Raw genomic sequence first — 22711 nt, 5'->3', positions numbered from 1 at the left:
TACTTATGACCACAAAACTCAGATCAAGTACAAATTTGGTTGCGTCACTCATTGTTTTTGAGTTAAATGTCTGTTTATAATTTTGTATGCAAGCGGGGGCATCATCTGTGTCCATGGGGACACATTCTCCATTTATTTATTACAGATAACAGATCAGCAAGGGTATAATTTAAACGATGGTTTTTACTTTTATAAATACAAATACCTAAGATAATTTGGAGATTTCATGTACATGTAGTATATTATGGACATGATTTGAATTTGTTCTAGAATGATGAAAAATTGGATAACCAAGTCAAGATCGGCAGTAATAATTAACATATTTAACTTCATTAAAACTTGAACCTTTTATGCCATTTATTTCAGCAAAATCCTGGGTTGAACTTTGCTCAACTCTATTGTCATTGTTTTCATTCTTAATTCTGTAACCTAACCTAATTGTCTAATTTTAGAAGTAACCAAGATGTATCTGAATCCCCGACCAGTATTGTTGTACAGCCATTCAAAGGAGATCCCTATATATTTACAGTGTGTAGAGACTATAAACTGAGGATATGGTCAGCAAATGTAGGTTGAAAATACTCACTTTAATGCAGAGTTACTGCCCTTTGGCAAAGCAAGTCCAATAGTTTAGATTTAGGCTTGTTATTTTTTAGCTCACCTGGCCTGAAGGGCCAAGTGAGCTTTTCCCATCACTTTGCGTCCGGCGTCCGGCGTCCGTCGGCGTCTGTCGTCGTCCGTCGTCGTTAACTTTTACAAAAATCTTCTCATCTGAAACTACTGGGCCAAATTAATCCAAACTTGGCCACAATCATCATTGGGGTATCTAGTTTAAAAAATGTGTGGCGTGACCCGGCCAACCAACCAAGATGGCCGTCATGGCTAAAAATAGAACATAGGGGTAAAATGCAGTTTTTGGCTTATAACTCAAAAACCAAAGCATTTAGAGCAAATCTACCATGGGGTAAAATTGTTTATCAGGTCAAGATCTATCTGCCCTGAAATTTTCAGATGAATCGGACAACCCGTTGTTGGGTTGCTGCCTCTGAATTGATAATTTTAAGGAAATTTTGCTGTTTTTGGTTATTATCTTGAATATTATTATAGATAGAGATAAACTGTAAACAGCAATAATGTTCAGCAAAGTAAGATTTACAAATAAGTCAACATGACCAAAATGGTCAGTTGACCCCTTTAGGAGTTATTGCCCTTTTTAGTCCATTTTTAACCATTTTTCGTAAATCTTAGTTATCTTTTACAAAAATCTTCTCCTCTGAAACTACTGGGACAAATTAATCCAAACTTGGCCACAATCTTCATTGGGGTATTTAGTTTAAAAAATGTGTGGCTTGACCCGGCCAACCAACCAAGATGGCCGCCATGGCTAAAAAAAGAACATAGGGGTAAAATGCAGTTTTTGGCTTTCAAAAACCAAAGCATTTAAAGCAAATCTGACATGGGATAAAATTGTTTATCAGGTCAAGATCTATCTGCCCTGAAATTTTCAGATGAATCGAAGAACCTGTTGTTGGGTTGCTGCCCCCGAATTGATAATTTTAAGGAATTTTTGCTGTTTTTGGTTATTATCTTGAATATTATTATAGATAGAGATAAACTGTAAACAGCAATAATGTTCAGCAAAGTAAGATTCACAAATAAGTCAACATGACCGAAATGGTCAGTTGACCCCTTTAGGAGTTATTGCCCTTTTTAGTCCATTTTTAACCATTTTTCGTAAATCTTAGTGATCTTTTACAAAAATCTTCTCCTCTGAAACTACTGGGACAAATTAATCCAAACTTGGCCACAATCATGTTGGGGGTATCTATTTTAAAAAATGTGTTCGGTGACACGGCCATCAAATCAAGATGGCCGCCATGGCTAAAAATAGAACATTGGGGTAAAATGCAGTTTTTGGCTTATAACTCAAAAACCAAAGCATTTAGAGCAAATCTGACATGAGTAAAGTTGTTTATCAGGTCAGAGTAAAATTGTTTATCAGGTCAGGATCTATCTGCCCTGAAATTTTCAGATGAATCACACAACCCGTTATTGGGTTACTGCCCCTGAATCAGTAATTTTAAGGAAATTTTGCTGTTTTTGGTTATTATCTTGAATATTATTATAGATATAGATAAACTGTAAACAGCAATAATGTTCAGCAAAGTAAGATTTACAAATAAGTCAACTTGACCGAAATGGTCAATTGACCCCTTTAGGAGTTATTGCCCTTTATAGTCAATTTTTAACCATTTTTCGTAAATCTTAGTTATCTTTGACAGAAATCTTCTCCTCTGAAACTGCTGGGCCACAATCATCTTTGGGGTATATAATTTTAAAAATGTGTCTGGTGACCCGGCCATCAAATCAAGATGGCCGCCACAGCTAAAAATAGAACATAGGGGTAAAATGCAGTTTTTGGCTTATAACTCAAAAACCAAAGCATTTAGAGCAAATCTGACATGGGATAAAATTGTTTATCAGGTCAAGATCTATCTGCCCTGAAACTTTCAGATGAATCAGACAACCTGTTGTTGGGTTGCTGCCCCTGAATAGGTATTTTAAGGAAATTTTGCTGTTTTTGGTTATTATCTTGAATATTATTATAGATATAGATAAACTGTAAACAGCAATAATGTTCAGCAAAGTAAGATTTACAAATAAGTCAACATGTCCGAAATGGTCAATTGACCCCCTAAGGAGTTATTGTCCTTTTCTAGTCAATTATTAACAATTTTCATAAAATTTGTAAATTTTTATTAACATTTTCCCCTGAAACTACTGGGCCAAGTTCATTATAAATAGAGATAATTGTAAGCAGCAAGACTGTTTAGTAAGATGTACAAACACATCACCATCACCAAAACACAATTTTGTCATGAATCCATCTGCTTCCTTTGTTTAATATTCACATAGACCAAGGTGAGCGACACAGGCTGAGCCTCTAGTTTTAATCATGGCTATAATAATTTACAAATACCTAGCTTGTGATGAGAGTTTGTCACCATTTATTGGTTTCTGTTATCTGACTTATAATCCTTGGCTCAACCAAATGTTATGAAACTTATACACAATGCTTATTACCACAAAACACAGATCAAGTTAGAATTTTGGTGGAGTCACTTTTACCATTCTAGAGTTATGCCCCATTTCAAATGGAAAAATTGCTGAATTTTTCGTTTCCATTCTCTTAAGTTTGTCTTTACTAAATGTTATGAAACTTATAAACAATGCTTTTAAATCAACTCAAGTACAAATTTGGATAGTGTCACTTTTACAGTTCTTGAGTTATTTCCCTTTACAATGTTAAATCATTCGTGAAATTTGCACAAATTTATACGAATTTAGATTTTATGAATTTTTAAAGCTATAATGCATTTTTTCTTTTCTGTTATATATGCATATATATATATCATGTATATTAAAATAGAAACAAACTGATATGTTTTTAGCTCACCTGGCCTTAACCATTTTTCGTAAATCTTAGTAATATTTTACAAAAATCTTCTCCTCTGAAACTACTTGGCCAAATTAATCCAAACTTGGCCACAATCATCTTTTGGGTTAGTAGTTTAAAAAATGTGTCCGGTGACCTGGCCATCAAACCAAGATGGCCGCCATGGCTAAAAATAGAACATGGGGTAAAATGCAGTTTTTGGCTTATAACTCAAAACCCATAGCATTTAGAGCAAATCTGACACAGGGTAAAATTGTTCATCAGTTCAAGATCTATCTGCCCTGAAATTTTCAGATGAATCGGACAACCCGTTGTTGGGTTGCTGGCCCTGAATTAGTAATTTTAAGGAAATTTTGCTCTTTTTGGTTATTATCTTGAATATTATTATAGATAGAGATAAACTATAAATAGCAATAATGTTCACCAAAGTAAGATTTACAAATAAGTCAACATGACTGAAATGGTCAGTTGACCCCTTTAGGAGTTATTGCCCTTTATAGTCAATTTTTAACCATTTTTCGTAAATCTTAGTAATCTTTTACAAAAATCTTCTCCTCTGAAACTACTTGGCCAAATTAATCCAAACTTGGCCACAATCATCTTTTGGGTTAGTAGTTTGAAAAATGTATCCGGTGACCCGGCCATCCAACCAAGATGGCCGCCATGGCTAAAAATAGAACATGGGGTAAAATGCAGTTTTTGGCTTATAACTCAAAACCCAAAGCATTTAGAGCAAATCTGACATGGGGTAAAATTGTTTATCAGGTCAACATTTATCTGCTCTGAAATTTTTAGATGAATCGGACAACCCGTTGTTGGGTTGCTGACCCTGAATTGTTAGTTTTAAGGAAATTTTGCCGATTTTGGTCATTATCTTGAATATTATTATTGATAGAGATAAACTGTAAACAACAATAATGTTCAGCAAAGTAAGATTTACAAATAAGTCAACATGACCGAAATGGTCAATTGACCCCCTTAGGAGTTATTGTTCTTTATAGTCAATTTTTAACAATTTTCATAAAATTTGTAAATTTTTACTGACATTTTCCACTGAAACTAATGGGCCAAGTTCATTATAGATAGAGATAATTTTAAGCAGCAAGAATGTTCAGTAAAGTAAGATGTACAAACACATCACCATCACCAAAACACAATTTTGTCATGAATCCATCTGCTTCCTTTAATATTCACATAGACCAAGGTGAGCGACACAGGCTCTTTAGAGCCTCTAGTTTTTTATGCCCCACCTATGATAGTAGAATTCGTTCGTCCCACTTCAGGTTAAAGTTTTTGGTGAAGGTAGTTTTTGTTGAAGTTGAAGTCCAATCAACTTGAAACTTAGTACACATGTTCCCTATGATATGATCTTTCTAATTTTAATGCCAAATTAGAGTTTTTACCCCAATTTCACAGTCCACTGAACATAGAAAAAGATAGTGCGAGTGGGGCATCCATGTACTTGGGACACATTCTTGTTTTCAATCTCAATTTGCTGAAAATCCTGGGATACCTACATGCATTAGTATTACACATGAATAGATCAGGGTGAAGGTTATGAAAGTAGTTTCGGAAACATGGAAATAATGTAATTGGCCAAATTGTTTCAAGTATTTCTAGATATGCAAATCATATTAGAATTATCATACAATAGTTTGAAAGTGAAAAGACACAATAGCTTAAAGTCATATGAAACGAGTGACTGGAGAAAAATATTGTTTATTCAATTCTTGAACCAATGCATGTATATATATATCATAAGCTCAGTCTTCATTTTTTACGCATGTATATCTTATAATCTTCAAAAATATTCTCTTGGTTTCTTGTGAAGTTACCTGTCTTATGCTGTCAGCAGTTGCATAATTTTGCACGAAATCATCATTTCAACTTTTAACAATGGTAATTTTTATGTTTTTAACGACCAAAATATAATCATGATTAAATATATTATTGTCTAGTTTAGAGGTCAAAATGAGAATTGGAACTGAGATCATGAATTTGTGAATTTCTGGTGTCCCACTTCGTTCAGGTTCCACTGTATCATTGACACATTTATCCACAAAACTTAACTTTTCCAAATCTTTTCTTCAATTTTAGAAGCCCAGAATTCTGCCATATTTTATTTGTCTGTTTGCATGAATGATAACTCAACAATTGATAACACTACACATGTGAGATGATAGAATCCTTTACAGAACCTTCATCTCTCTTGAGTGGTCTCTTTTGATACTTACCATGATTGACTGCATAATTAATACAGGTTTGACTGTATTATTAAATTGAGTTATATCATATAAATGTGCACACAGTTTTATTTATTCATCTTATTTTATTTCAGACATTTGAATGTGTTTTTGTTTTTAATATGTTGGATTTATGTCCAGAAAAGGCCCAGACTCACCCAACACCATGTAAGTAATTACATAGAACAGTTAACTCGCTTATTTAAATCACATATCACTTAATCTAAGTATTCCGAAAATTTAATATAAATTGGGTCATTAATTTTTGCATAATTTTTTTCTGCAGAAAAACAAATCTAATTTATTTGCACAACTTGACTAAAATTCGCCAATTGGATATGCTAAGCTTAAATTTTATCAATTTTGATATTTGTGTTACAGACCATTGGCTGAAATTAATATTTAACTTTAACTCTGAATCTAGAGAAAAGAAGATATAAAAGAATATTTAATATGTATGATTTACAAAATCTATGGATCTGTGAAATATGAGGAGCAATGTTGATAAAAGATGAACTCATACATTTTTTTTGAACATTGATTGATTTACCTTATTCATTTTATATTTTTACCATTTTTAGCTAACCTGGCCCACAAAGCCAATTGAGCTTTTCTCATCACTTGGCGTCCCTCGTCCGCTGGTGTTGTTGTTAACTTTTACACAAATCTTCTCCTCTAAAACTACTGGGCCAAACTTGGCCACAATCATCATTGGGGTATTTAGTTTAAAAAAGGTGTCTGGTGTCCCGGCTAATCAACCAAGATGGCTGCCATGGCTAAAAATAGAACATAGGGGGTAAAATGTAGATTTTGGCTTATATCTCTGAAACCAAAGCATTTAGAGCCAATCTTACAGTGTAAAAATGTTCATTAGGTCAAGATCTATCTGCCCTGAAATTTTTAGACCATTCAGGCAACCAGTTGTTGGGTCACTGCCCCTGAATGGGTAATTTTAAGAAAATTTTGCAGCTTTTGGTTACTATCTTGAATATAATTATAGAAAGAGATAAACAGTGAACAGCAATAATGTGCAGCAAAGTAAGACCTAAAAATAAGTCAAAAGGACCAAAATGGTCAATTGACCACTTAAGGAGTGATTGCCCTTTATAGTCATTTTTTAACAATTTTCATAAATTTTGTAAATTTTTACAAAATGTTTTCAACTATAACTAATGTGCCAAGTTCATTATAGATAGAGGTAAGCAGCAAGAATGTTCAGTAGAGTAAGATCTACAAACACATCACCATAACCAAAACACAATTTTGCCATGAATCTATCTGTGTCCTTAGTTTAATATGCATGATATGCACATAGACCAAGGTGAGTGACACAGGCTCTTAAGAGCCTCTAGTTATTGATATCACGACCAAGACATTTGGTTGACAATAACTTTAGTGTAAGTAAATAGAAATCTATGAAATATAAACACAAGGTTTAAGACTCAAAAAGACTAGGATAAAAAAAACATTAAAGTGCCATGGACAAACAAGCCATTATTAGTGCTCTCCCACTTTGATATGTATTTTTAACAACAGTGATCAAGGAATTTACTATTTCATGAAATGTATTTTTTGTCTATCCACGAAAATTGATACCCACACATTAACATGAATGCACTGTTAGTCCTTCTTGCATTAAAACAACTTTATTTAAAAAGACACAAATGTATTTGACTTTGAAATCATTGTAGTAATTAAGTCTAAAATGTTTGTTATTTCATAGATTATTATGAGTTATAGGATTTAAAAAAGGATCCAATCTTTGTTTCTTTTCCTGTACTTGAATACATCTTTTTTTCTAGGTGCAGGGCATTTAATACGGAAAGTTCTCAGCAATGATGACAGCAACCTTAGATTTAGTGTATACTTGAATTTTCCCAATGGAAATCAGGTAATTGATATTTATATTTTACAAGGGTGATGTAAGTCAGTTTGTTAGCCCTAGCATAACATGTTGTGGGGGAAATACTGTGTGTCTGTCCATATGTCCGTCTGTATGTCATCAACATATAACAGGCTATTATTTGAACTTGGAATTATTTTTAATTATGGAATTCGCATAATTTCTTGTGTTTAAATTTTTTTATAAATTCCATGTTTATTTTGTATTATGATCTTTTGAGCGGTTAATAACACTTTCCATACAATGTATTTTGGTTGGATAGTGTTGTGCGCGACACAGTACATTCTATTGAAAATATACTGTTTTCTTTGTAATAGAAAGTGTTGTGCGCAGCACAGAACATTTCAGTACAGAATAATCATGGAATTTATTAAAAATTTCAATAACAAGAAATCAAGCAAATTCCATAGTTAAAAATAATTCCAAGTTCAAATAATAGACTGTTATATATAAAGGAGTAGGTCCGATAAGGACTCATTTTGGCCTCAAATTTCAGTTTCATCTGAAGAAAGATTTTGACCACTTTTTAAACACTTAAGAGTCTATTTCACTTGATTCAATTAGTTTATGTGAAAGATTTTAACTGATTAAGTCATTAAAAACGATCCGATTGAAGCTCAAATATGAAAAATCTCTCAAATATGCCAAAAAACGTCATTTTTCAGATTGTTTTTGTCAAAAATGAAAGTGGCCGCATCCGTGTTCATCCACAACCTTTATATATGTTATGTATTATCATCAAATACAACTTACATTGCAATATTAAGGATGAACACGAATGCGGCCACTTTCGTTTTACACGGAAACCGTCTAAAATTTAACTAAAATGATAGAATTTTGAAGATTTCAGTAATTTAGCATGACTTAATGGTGCTACAACCCGATATATGTGCATTGTATTGTCAAAAACAGCCCATATTTATGTAGCAGAAGCATTCAACTGTCCAATAAATAACTAAAAGTTTACATTTTAACAATTTTGTAAAACTGTTATATTTTTGGGCCAAAAAGGGGCCTTACCGGACCTACTCCTTTTAGATTTAACATTTCTGAGTTTTGGGTTTTATCATTACAAAAAGGGGGATTTTCCAGGTTTCAGACATATCTCAAAGACATTTTCACCAATTTGCAAGAAACTTCACATGAGCTTTCGAATTTTATAAACTTTCGATCTTACATTTCTCATTTATGGGGTTTTATTCATTACAAAAAGGACGATTTTCCAGTTTTTATACGACTGCAAAAATTGAAAATTTTTTGGTCGTATATTGGTATCACGTTGGCGTCGTCGTCTGTGTCGTCGTCGTCCGAAGACTTTTAGTTTTCGCACTCTTACTTTAGTTTAAGTCAATAGAAATCTATGAAATTTAAACACAAGGTTTATGACCATAAAAGGAAGGTTGGGATTGATTTTGGAAGTTTTGGTCCCAACAGTTTAGGAATTAGGGGCCAAAAAGGGCCCAAATAAGCATTTTCTGGGTTTTCGCACTATAACTTTTGTTTAAGTCAATAGAAAATTATGAAATTTTGACACAAAGTTTATGGCTACAAAAGGAAGGTTAGGATTGATTTTGGGAGTTGAGGTCCCAACAGTTTAGGAATAAGGGACCAAAAAGTGCCCAAATAAGCATTTTTCTTGGTTTTCGCACCATAACTTTAGTATAAGTGAATAGAAATCTATGAAAGGAGTAGGGGCATTAAGGCCTGGTTTTGGCCCAAGAAAATAAAATGTTTGATATTTTTTTCAAATTGGCACATAATCTTTAGAAATGCATAGGGTCAAGAAATATCAATGAAAAACATTAAGATTCTTATGTGATGACGTCACAACTACGTCATAATATGTACTGTTTTCACAAAAACGAAGAAAATTCAGAATTTATGCAGTTTTCTATCTTTATTTCTGTTGTGGAAACATCGTGTTCAGGCAAGAAACAACAAAATAATTTAACTGAAGCTTTATTATTACTATTGACAAAATCTCACCAAATATAAACTTGTTTCTTGGGTGCGCACATACTTTTCCAATCGAAAATATACTTAAAAATTTGATGAAAAACAAGGAAAATCACAAAATTTTACAAAATATGCAAAATAAGGTATGATTTGTTGCCATGGTAACTTGTTCTATGTCCAAAATTATTTGGTTTTTCTGAATACCTTCTACCTGAGATACTTTTCAGTAATTTAAAATTATGTATGATAACTTTTAAATTTGCAGTAATTTTTGGGCCAAATAAGGGCCTTATTGCCCCATCTCCTTTAAACACAAGGTTTATGACCATAAAAGGAAGGTTGGGATTGATTTTGGGAGTTTAGGTCCCAACAGTTAAGGAATAAGGGGCCCAAAGGGTCCAAAATTGAACTTTGTTTGATTTCATCAAAAATTGAATAATAAGGGTTCTTTGATATGCTGAATCTAACCGTGTTGTAGATTCTTAATTTTTGGTCCCGTTTTCAAATTGGTCTACATTGAGGTTTAAAGGGTCTAAAATTGAACTTTATTTGATTTCATAAAAAAATGAATTCTTGGGGTTCTTTGATATGCTGAATCTAACCATGTATTTAGATTTTGGATATTGGACCATAATAGGTAATGTCCAATTTAAAATTTAAAGTTTTTAAGTTTAAGTTCTTAGACCACATTCATTATGTGTAAGAAACCTGTGTTGTGTCAAATAATTAATCACAATCCAAATTCAGAGCTGTATCAAGCTTGAATGTTGTGTCCATACTTGCCCCAATGTTCAGTGTTCGAACTCTGTGGTCGTATAAAGCTGTGCCCTGCGGAGCATCTGGTTGTACAATAGCTCAAAAATGCTTTTGAGCAAATTTCTTTAAACTTTGGTGAATTGTTTATGTTTATTGACTTATGAGCTCTCTTTTGATTTTTTTTTATAAATTTCAGATTTTACATTTACTAGTTATGGGGTTTTATTAAAAAAAAAGGGGTTATCCCAGTTTTCAGTCAATATCCTTAATGCTTTGAGCAGTTTTCATTAAACTTTGGTGACTGATTTATATCTAAAAAAGATAACCTCCCATTAGTTTTTGTCATAGGGAAAATGATCTGGCGGCTGCGGTGTTAGCTTACTTCTTAAAAGCTTTATATTTTAGAAGGTGGAAGACCTGGATGCTTCATACTTTGTATATGGATGCCTCATGTTACGAAGTTTCTGTCAGTCACATGTCCAATGTCCTTGACCTCATTTTCATGGTTCAGTGACTACTTGAAAAAAGTTAAGATTTTTTGTAGTTTAATTCTCTCTTATTATAAGTAATAGGATAACTATATTTGGTATGTGCGTACCTTGCAAGGTCATCATGCCCGTCATATAGTTTATAATTGACCTTGACCTCATTTCATGGATCAGTGAACAAGGTAAAGTTTTGGTGATCAAGTCCATATCTCAGATACTATAAGCAATAGGTCTAGTATAGTGGGTGTATGGGAGGACTGTAAGGTGTACATGTCCAACTGACAGGTGTCATCTGACCTTGACCTCATTTTCATGGTTCAGTGGTTATAGTTAAGTTTTTGGGTTTTTGTCTGTTTTTCATATACTGTATGCAATAGGTCTACTATATTTGGTGTATGGAATGATTGTAAGGTGTACATGTCTAGCTGGTATGTGTCATCTGACCTTGACCTCATTTTCATGGTTCAGTGGTCAAAGTTATGTTTTTTAATTTTGGTCTGTTTATCTAATACTATGTCTATATGCAATAAGTCAACTATATTTGGTGTTTGAAAATATTTTATGATCTATATGTCAGTCGCTCAGATTGCTCAGTGTTAAGTTTTGTGTTTTGGTCCGTTTTTTTAAAAACTTTTAGCAATAGGTCAACTATATTTGTTGTATGGAAGAATTAACCAAGAAATCTAAGCATTGACCAATGAATCATGATAATGAGCTGTACATGTGTGCCTAGCATGGTTCATCTCACCTTGACCTCATTTTCATGGTTCAGTGGTCAATTTTTTGTTTTCTGGGTTAATGTTAAGTTTATGTTTAAATTGTAATAAAGCTTTATAATTAGGACTATCAACATAATATCGATGATTAGTAAAGAAGATGAGACATTTCAGTGTGCACACTCTGTGTTTTGGTCTGCATATGGAATGATTGTAAGGTGTACATGTCTAGCTGGCAGGTGTCATCTGACCCTGACCTCATTTTCATGGTTCAGTGGTCAAAGTTAAGTTTTTGAGTTTTGGTCTTTTTTTCTAATACTATATGCAATAGGTCAACTATATTTGGCATATGGAAATATGTTATGATCTATATGTCAGTCGCACAGGCTTTATTTGACAGCGACCTCATTTTCATGCTTCATTGCTCAGTGTTATGTTTTGTGTTTTGGTCGTTTTTCTCAAACTATAAGCAATAGGTCAACTATATCTGTTTACAAAACTTTGAATTTTTCAAAAAACTAAGGATTTTCTTATCCCAGGCATAGATTACCTTAGCCGTATTTGGCACAACTTTTTGGAATTTTGGATCGTTAATGCTCTTCAACTTTTTTTTTTTTTGGCTTTATAACTATTGTGATATGAGCGTCACTGATGAGTCTTATGTAGACGAAACGCGCATCTGGCATACTGAATTATAATCCTGGTACCTTTCATGGACAAATGGTTAGCTGTACATGTCTTTCTGGCATGGTTCATCTCACCTTGAACTCATTTTCATGGTTCTATGGTCAATGTTTAGATTTCTTGGTTAATGTCAAGTTTATGTGACAGTTGTAATAAAGCTTTATATTTAGGACTATCAACATAATATCAATGATTAGTAAAGAAGGTGAGACATTTCAGTTTGTGCACTCTTGTTTTATAAATTTTGGATATGACATTGAGAAGTTATTGAAATTTATTCTTTGAAATGTGACGGGTGTATGATGATGCACTCATGGCGTAGCTGTTTATTTTAGAAAACTTTGGTTAAGTGAACATTATTTGTGCATCAATTTGTTTTCATGTTCAGCGAGTGGTCGAAAAATAAATATGATGATAAAATGCATGAATAATTTTGGAAATTGAATTCTTATAGTTGATAATCAGCACTGCTGTTATTAGGGAATTGTGATTAAGTACCCACAGAACAAACATTATTTCTAGTTTATCTTGCTTAATAACCATTAAGAAGACGCTTGATGAAATTTAATAGTGCAGGGATACAGGCGATCCCCTCTATCTGGTAAATGACGCCATAAAGGCACATATTATTAAGGAACTTTTCCGATGAATGACATAACTCAAAAGTTGTCTTTTCAAAAAGAACTGAAATACACAATTACAAAAGTCTGCAAAAGCGGTTTAAAATTACAGAAATTCTAAGTTAGAATTAAATTAAGGAAAATGTTTTGGGATCTTCTATCAACAAGAGATAGTTGTTTTATGTAATCACAAACTACAGACTCCCAATAGATGTTCAGAATAATATGTGATCTTGGTCATCTTGGAAGCATTGTCTACATTTATTATTATCAGAAAACTATACCTAGAAAAAGACTTTTTGACACATGAAAATACATTAAAGTTTAGAAAATTAATGAGGAAATTAAACAAAAAGTCAGAGCTTAATTGATTATATATGTGAAGTCATAAAGTGTGTAAACAAACTTGTGGGTCCTCCTGTCTAACATTATCATTAATTTGAAACCACTGTATTGTATATAAATAAATAGAAAATCTTTTCAAATTAGAGCCACGAGGTTTGCACTTATAAAGTTTTTCTTTTTTAGTTTGTTCACATACAGCCAGATGTAGGAAGTATGCATGTTCATCACATAGAAACAATTAGTGGAAATGAGGTAAGATTAAATGGGGATCATGTGTTTCTGTATCTTGGGTAGACCACTTCCTATATACAAGGTGATAGGACATGCCACTGGAATAGGTAATTATAGGACATGTATTGGAATAGGTAATTATAGGACATGCCACTGGAATAGGTAATTATAGGACATGGACTGGAATAGGTAATTATAGGACATGCCACTGGAATAGGTAATTATAGGACATGCCACTGGAATAGGTAATTATAGGACATGTCACTGGAATAGGTAATTATAGGACATGCCACTGTAATAGGTAATTATAGGACATGTCACTGTAATAGGTAATTATAGGACATGTCACTAGAATAGGTAATTATAGGACATGCCACTGGAATAGGTAATTATAGGACATGCCACTGGAATAGGTAATTATAGGACATGCCACTGGAATAGGTAATTATAGGACATGTCACTTGAATAGGTAATTATAGGACATGCCACTGGAATAGGTAATTATAGGACATGCCACTGTAATAGGTAATTATAGGACATGTCACTGGAATAGGTAATTATAGGACATGTACTGGAATAGGTAATTATAGGACATGCCACTAGAATAGGTAATTATAGGACATGCCACTGGAATAGGTAATTATAGGACATGCCACTGGAATAGGTAATTATAGGACATGTCACTAGAATAGGTAATTATAGGACATGTCACTGGAATAGGTAATTATAGGACATGTACTGGATTAGGTAATTATAGGACATGCCACTAGAATAGGTAATTATAGGACATGCCACTGTAATAGGTAATTATAGGACATGCCACTGGAATAGGTAATTATAGGACATGCCACTGGAATAGGTAATTATAGGACATGTCACTGGAATAGGTAATTATAGGACATGCCACTGGAATAGGTAATTATAGGACATGCCACTGTAATAGGTAATTATAGGACATGTCACTGGAATAGGTAATTATAGGACATGTACTGGAATAGGTAATTATAGGACATGCCACTAGAATAGGTAATTATAGGACATGCCACTGGAATAGGTAATTATAGGACATGTATTGGAATAGGTAATTATAGGACATGCCACTGGAATAGGTAATTATAGGACATGCCACTGTAATAGGTAATTATAGGACATGCCACTGGAATAGGTAATTATAGGACATGTATTGGAATAGGTAATTATAGGACATGCCACTGGAATAGGTAATTATAGGACATGCCACTGGAATAGGTAATTATAGGACATGCCACTGGAATAGGTAATTATAGGACATGCCACTGGAATAGGTAATTATAGGACATGTCACTGGAATAGGTAATTATAGGACATGCCACTGGAATAGGTAATTATAGGACATGCCACTGTAATAGGTAATTATAGGACATGTCACTGGAATAGGTAATTATAGGACATGTACTGGAATAGGTAATTATAGGACATGCCACTAGAATAGGTAATTATAGGACATGCCACTGGAATAGGTAATTATAGGACATGCCACTGGAATAGGTAATTATAGGACATGTCACTAGAATAGGTAATTATAGGACATGTCACTGGAATAGGTAATTATAGGACATGCCACTGGAATAGGTAATTATAGGACATGTATTGGAATAGGTAATTATAGGACATGCCACTGGAATAGGTAATTATAGGACATGCCACTGGAATAGGTAATTATAGGACATGCCACTGGAATAGGTAATTATAGGACATGTCACTGGAATAGGTAATTATAGGACATGCCACTGGAATAGGTAATTATAGGACATGCCACTGTAATAGGTAATTATAGGACATGTCACTGGAATAGGTAATTATAGGACATGTACTGGAATAGGTAATTATAGGACATGCCACTAGAATAGGTAATTATAGGACATGCCACTGGAATAGGTAATTATAGGACATGCCACTGGAATAGGTAATTATAGGACATGCCACTGGAATAGGTAATTATAGGACATGTCACTAGAATAGGTAATTATAGGACATGTCACTGGAATAGGTAATTATAGGACATGCCACTGGAATAGGTAATTATAGGACATGGACTGGAATAGGTAATTATAGGACATGTCACTGGAATAGGTAATTATAGGACATGCCACTGGAATAGGTAATTATAGGACACACCACTGGAATAGGTAGTTATAGGACATTCCACTGGAATAGGTAATTATAGGACATGTCACTGGAATAGGTAATTATAGGACATGCCACTGGAATAGGTAATTATAGGACATGCCACTAGAATAGGTAATTATAGGACATGTCACTGGAATAGGTAATTATAGGACATGTACTGGAATAGGTAATTATAGGACATGCCACTAGAATAGGTAATTATAGGACATGCCACTGTAATAGGTAATTATAGGACATGTCACTGGAATAGGTAATTATAGGACATGCCACTAGAATAGGTAATTATAGGACATGTCACTGGAATAGGTAATTATAGGACATGTACTGGAATAGGTAATTATAGGACATGCCACTGTAATAGGTAATTATAGGACATGTCACTGGAATAGGTAATTATAGGACATGCCACTAGAATAGGTAATTATAGGACATGTCACTGGAATAGGTAATTATAGGACATGTCACTGGAATAGGTAATTATAGGACATGTATTGGAATAGGTAATTATAGGACATGCCACTGGAATAGGTAATTATAGGACATGTCACTGGAATAGGTAATTATAGGACATGTACTGGAATAGGTAATTATAGGACATGCCACTGTAATAGGTAATTATAGGACATGTCACTGGAATAGGTAATTATAGGACATGCCACTGGAATAGGTAATTATAGGACATGCCACTAGAATAGGTAATTATAGGACATGCCACTGGAATAGGTAATTATAGGACATGCCACTAGAATAGGTAATTATAGGACATGCCACTGTAATAGGTACAGTACAGCCTGTGACTTCCTCTTAGTTATGTCCACCCTCTTGCATGGTCAACATCCAATGGTGAACATTTATTGGGGTATTCAATCTTGAAATGTTGGCCATTTATTGGGGGTCATAAATCATAGGCAGATTTTTTATCTAATTATGTTACCTGTTAAAATCAATCAGGGTTGAAGTTTTCAGCTGGTATGTTTCATTAAATTTTACCTGTACAGGTAACTTGGGTTTCTTTTAAAGTTGACATTTCACATTTTTATGAAAATATAGAATAAAATATTGTTAAAGTCTGTGAATTTATTATTATTTTTTTGTCTTTAATTTTATTTAATTTTTTAATTTTTTAATTGTTTTTTTTTCTTCATTTTTTGTATGTTTTGTTTCTTCCTGTTTTGTTTCTTATTCTTTTAATTTCTTCTTAGTAAGAATCTTGAGTAGAAATGACAAAAAGTCAAAGCTAAAGTAATTGACTAGCATTTGAAATATTAAACAGACTTTTAATAATTGTTTTTTAAGTAAAAGGTTTATATAAATGTACATGATGTACATTGTATTCAATTGTTTGTTAACATTATTAAATGAGTTATTACTATTAATAATAACTAATAATCATGCAAGTGATATTTTAAATACAAAAAATGAAAGTAATTAAACAATTTGGTTTCTTAACAAAATAAGATGATCAACATCAATCCTTTTACAATAATGTTCATTAAAAATGCTAATCATAATGAAAAATGTTCTTATATATCTGAATCAAGTGAATCTTATGAAAAGAAATTATGTAAAGAAATTGTCTTGAAACTTATTAATACATGTCATGCATGTAATATGTTATCTTCAGTTTGGTTAATTTTTTTCAAAATTTGTCTCCCGAAAAAATAAAGTGCACTTCTAAAGATGGTGACACTTTAATGGTCTATTTAAATTCATTTTTTTCCCCAGTGTATTATATTGTCGATAGTGCTGGACTGGCATGATACATATATTCTTGGTATACATTTACAAAGAATATTTCAATCAACCTAGGCCTTTCAGATAAAGATAATAATTACAGGGACTTGAATGAAAAAAGACTTTTAAAGTCCTTTATAAAAAATGAATTTAAAGAAAAGTCTAAAAATAATAACTTATGATAAAAACTGTAAACTTGATTGTGTCAATTAAGATAGAGAATTTTTTGTCATAATTTAGAAATAGAAAATAGTGGACAATATAAAATTCCTTGAAAGGATAGAATGTGCAAAGTGTGCCTCTTGTAGGTCAATGGAGAACACTCCTTCCTTGATTGTAAAATTAACAAAAAAACTTTGAGATAATCCATTTAGAAATTATTTACCTTCTCATTATAATGTCTCTAACCCAAGAACAAAAAGTAAAAGAAATGCTTAACCTCTAAAACATGGATCATGTTTAAAATATCATATGACAATAAAAATATTATCAAATTTTGCTGTAATGAATATTTCTAATACTTATCAATATTTTATTCAATAAAGAAATAATGAATTGCCTAAATTTTATTTAGCGTAAGTCCTAAAGACAATCTTAATCATATGTTAAGATCAGTCTATCTACAATAATGAACCATTTTGATTTTAGAAAATCAATTTGAGAAACACCTTTGTCAAAAGAAAAAGGCAGGCATTGTAAATGTTTGCAGTATATTTAAAAATGATATTCATTTATTCTTCACTACCAAAAAATTGAATTAATATAAAAAATAACTTAAATTGATCAAAAATTATTTAAAAGGTATAATATCAAAACTAATAGTCAGGAGACAATTATTTTTTAATTCAACTGTTTGTTCAATTAGTTTCATTATTTCATTTCATTTTTGAATTTCTTGTCATAATCACAGTTATTAAATTTGACAAACACATACATGTATATTTTACCTGAGACACCTGACCTGTAAGTTATATAATTTTAACACTTCAATGCATTCAAGATTTCCCTTTAGCCTTGACTAGTTTTTGAGTAATACCTTGTGTATTAAAAAAGCAACAGGGGGTATGATGATGAACATATAGGGCCACCATGGTGAACATATTTTTTATGGCCACCATTAATAAGATAAAGTCACAGGTAGTACTGTAATTATAGGACATGTCACTGGAATAGGTAATTATAGGACATGCCACTGGAATAGGTAATTATAGGACATGCCACTGGAATAGGTAATTATATGACATGTACTGGAATAGGTAATTATAGGACATGCCACTTGAACGGGTAATTACTTTTTCCTGCTTGAAAATATCGGAATAGGTGAGGAAAAGTATCAGAAATATATAATGAGGTCGATATAGTTCCAATTACTAGGATATGAAAAGCCCTGTCCTTTTTTCACAGCCGAAAGTCTGACCTTAAGTAAAAATTACACACAGAATCATAGTCTAAAATATTCCACTTTTTCAACATATCCCATGAAACCCAACTAATTTGGGAAAAGGTTGCAATTTTACCTAAATAATATATGAAAAGGTGTACATTTTTATGATCTAAATTATATGAACAGGGTGGGGTAACAAGACCCCAGCGACACCCCTATCAATCAAGACAGTTAAATGTTAATGAAATGTTTCCTATCTACATGTGATCATAAGGGGAACTGAGGAAAGATTAAATAGTAATAGTAATTACCTATTCCAGTGGCATGTCCTATAATTACCTATTCCAGTGGCATGTCCTATAATTCATGTAATTACCATTTAATCTTTCCTCAGTCCCAACAAATTTGGGAAAAGGTTGCAATTTTACCTAAGTAATATATGAAAAGGTGTACATTTTTATGATCTAAATTATATGAACAGGGTGGGGTAACAAAACCCCAGCGACACCCCTATCAATCAAGACAGTTAAATGTTAATGAAATGTTTCCTATCTACATGTGATCATAAGGGGAACTGAGGTAAGATTAAATGGTAATCATGTGTTTCATATCTGTATGAGATCATTCGGGGGACTGAGGAAAGATTAAATGGTAATCATGTGTTTCCTATCTACATGAGATCATTTGGGGGACTGATGAAAGATCATTCGGGGGACTGAGGAAAGATTAAATGGTAATCATGTGTTTCCTATCTACATGGGATCATTAGGGGAACTGAGGAAAGATTAAATAGTAATCATGTGTTTCCTATCTACATGATATCAATTCAGGGAACTGAGGAAAGATTAAATGGTTATCATGTGTTTCTATCTACATGACATCATATGGGGGACTGAGGTAAGATTAAATGGTTATCATGTGTTTCTATCCACATGAGATCATTCGGGGGACTGAGCTAAGATTAAATGGTAATCATGTGTTTCATATCTGTATGAGATCATTCGGGGGACTGAGGAAAGATTAAATGGTAATCATGTGTTTCCTATTTACATGACATCATATGGGGGACTGAGGTAAGATTAAATGGTTATCATGTGTTTCTATCTACATGAGATCATTCGGGGGACTGAGCTAAGATTAAATGGTAATCATGTGTTTCATATCTGTATGAGATCATTCGGGGGACTGAGGAAAGATTAATTAGTAATCATGTGTTTCATATCTACATGAAATCATATGGGGGACTGAGGAAAGATTCAATGGTAATCATGTGTTTCCTATCTACATGAGATCATTCGGGGGACTGAGGAAAGATTAATTAGTAATCATGTGTTTCATATCTACATGAAATCATATGGGGGACTGGGGTAAGATTAAATGGTTATCATGTGTTTCTATCTACATGAGATCATTTGGGGAACTGAGGAAAGATTAAATGGTAATCATGTGTTTCATATCTGTATGAGATCATTCGGGGGACTGAGGAAAGATTAAATGGTAATCATGTGTTTCATATCTACATGAGATCATTCGGGGAACTGAGGAAAGATTAAATGGTAATCATGTGTTTCATATCTACATGAGATCAATCGGGGGACTGAGGAAAGATTAAATGGTAATCATGTGTTTCATATCTACATGAGATCATTAGGGGAACTGAGGAAAGATTAAATAGTAATCATGTGTTTCATATCTACATGAGATCATTAGGGGAACTGAGGAAAGATTAAATAGTAATCATGTGTTTCATATCTACATGAGATCATTAGGGGAACTGAGGAAAGATTAAATAGTAATCATGTGTTTCATATCTACATGAGATCATTCGGGGGACTGAGGTAAGATTAAATGGTAATCATGTGTTTCATATCTACATGAGATCATTAGGGGAACTGAGGAAAGATTAAATGGTAATCATGTGTTTCATATCTGTATGAGATCATTCGGGGGACTGAGGAAAGATTAAATGGTAATCATGTGTTTCATATCTACATGATATCATATGGGGGACTGGGGTAAGATTAAATGGTTATCATGTGTTTCTATCTACATGAGATCATTTGGGGAACTGAGGAAAGATTAAATGGTAATCATGTGTTTCATATCTGTATGAGATCATTCGGGGGACTGAGGAAAGATTAAATGGTAATCATGTGTTTCATATCTGTATGAGATCATTCGGGGGACTGAGGAAAGATTAATTGGTAATCATGTGTTTCATATCTGTATGAGATCATTCGGGGAACTGAGGAAAGATTAAATGGTAATTATGTGTTTCCTATCTTACATGAGATCATATGGGGGACTGAGGTAAGATTAAATGGTTATCATGCGTTTCTATCTACATGAGATCATATGGGGGACTGAGGTAAGATTAAATGGTTATCATGCGTTTCATATTTGTATGAGATCATTCGGGGGACTGAGGAAAGTTTATATGGTAATCATGTGTTTCATATGTACATGATATCATTTGGGGGACTGAGGAAAGATTAAATGGTTATCATGCGTTTCATATGTACAGGTCATAATTAGGAATTTGTTGATTAACTTCTTCTTATGCATAAATGTTATGAGTATTACTCAGTTACCCTTTTATAGGGTGAAACCTAAAGATTTTGCTTCCAATCAAGTGATGTAAATGGATCAATGAAATGAAATGAATAAGGAGTAAGGTGTTAACAATATGTTAAGTATTATGATATATGAGATGACTGTTTGTGTTTTATAGGATGACTTGATAGATTATTGTGTAACAGATGACCAGCTGCTGACTTTGTTGACCGACAAATCAGGAGAATGTACTGCAAGAATCAGGTATATAACTATGTCCCTCCCTAGTGATAGGCATCCCGAAATTTTAACCCAAGTATAATTGTTTCCTGAAGAATATATGTGTTAACTATATCAGTGCAGAGCACATTTCCTGTCTAACCTTTTTATACCACCTCAAAAATTTTTGGGATGGAATAATGGTATGATGATCAATAGTCTAATATTTGTCTTGCAAGTTTTCTACTTCGCTCAGCTAATCATTTGCTAATTGTCTCTGAACTTTTGCAAATTTACCGTTAAAATTTTACAGTACACCAAAGTAACAAAAATAATCAACTACAGTCGACTCTCATTATCTTGAAGTCAGCTGGACCAGAGATACACGTAGTCCGACTCAAACGAAAACCGGAAATTTGACAGACCAAGGGACACAGCTCTTGATGAATAGTAGTTTTGTTAACATTTTAAATACTTTTTCATGATCATTTTAAAACAATGTATTACTTATTATACCCCACGCAACGAGTTACGGAGGGTATAATGTTTTTGACCCGTCCGTCCGTTCGTCAGTCCTGTTTCTTGTCATCGCAACTCCTCTCAAACCACACAACAGAATTTCACGAAACCTTTTTAGATAATAAGGACATACTATGTAGTTGTGCATATGGACAGGAAATTACGATTTAATTTTTTTTCCAGGAGTTACGCTCCTTTGAACTTATTTACTTTAATGTACTACTGCAACAGTTTGTCATCGCAACTCCTCTCAAACCACAAAACAGAATTTCATGAAACCTTTTCAGTTTATAAGGACATACTACAAAGATGTGCATGTCGACAGGAAATTACGATTCAATTTTTTTCCCAGGAGTTACGTCCCTTTGAACTAATTTGCTTCAATGTACTACTGCAACAGTTTGTCATCACAACTCTGAAACTACACAACAGAATTTCATGAAACCTTTTAAGATAATAAGGACATACTATGTAGTTGTGCATATCGACAGGAAATACAATTCAATTTTTTTTCTAGGAGTTTCACCCCTTTGAACTTATTTGCTTTAAGGTACTACTTCAACAGTTTGTCATCTCAACTCCTCTGAAACCACACAACAGAATTTCATGAAACCTTTTTAGATTATAAGGACATACTATGTAGATGTGCATATTGGCAGGAAATTATGATTCATTTTTTTTCTTATACAATTTTTTTCTTATACTTATTTAATTTCTCCAATGACAATGTGGGG

The 22711-nt window shown here is 33.1% G+C and overlaps 1 protein-coding gene across 1 annotated transcript in view; it reads left to right on the top strand.

Moving 5' to 3' along the window:
• The window catches only part of LOC139482321 (nuclear pore complex protein Nup160-like), a 145545-nt gene that overhangs the window by 29666 nt on the left and 93168 nt on the right, over window positions 1-22711 (top strand). The window contains exons 6-10 of the mRNA XM_071266141.1: window positions 453-567; window positions 5796-5868; window positions 7503-7591; window positions 13352-13420; window positions 21418-21503. Of these exons, the coding sequence (XP_071122242.1) occupies window positions 453-567; window positions 5796-5868; window positions 7503-7591; window positions 13352-13420; window positions 21418-21503 (432 nt within the window). The remainder of the gene's footprint in view (window positions 1-452; window positions 568-5795; window positions 5869-7502; window positions 7592-13351; window positions 13421-21417; window positions 21504-22711) is intronic.

Source organism: Mytilus edulis, chromosome 7 (assembly GCF_963676685.1).
Source record: "Mytilus edulis chromosome 7, xbMytEdul2.2, whole genome shotgun sequence".
In the NCBI taxonomy this organism is placed as follows: Eukaryota; Metazoa; Mollusca; class Bivalvia; order Mytilida; family Mytilidae; genus Mytilus; species Mytilus edulis.
This window is presented reverse-complemented; position numbering and strand designations above follow the sequence as displayed.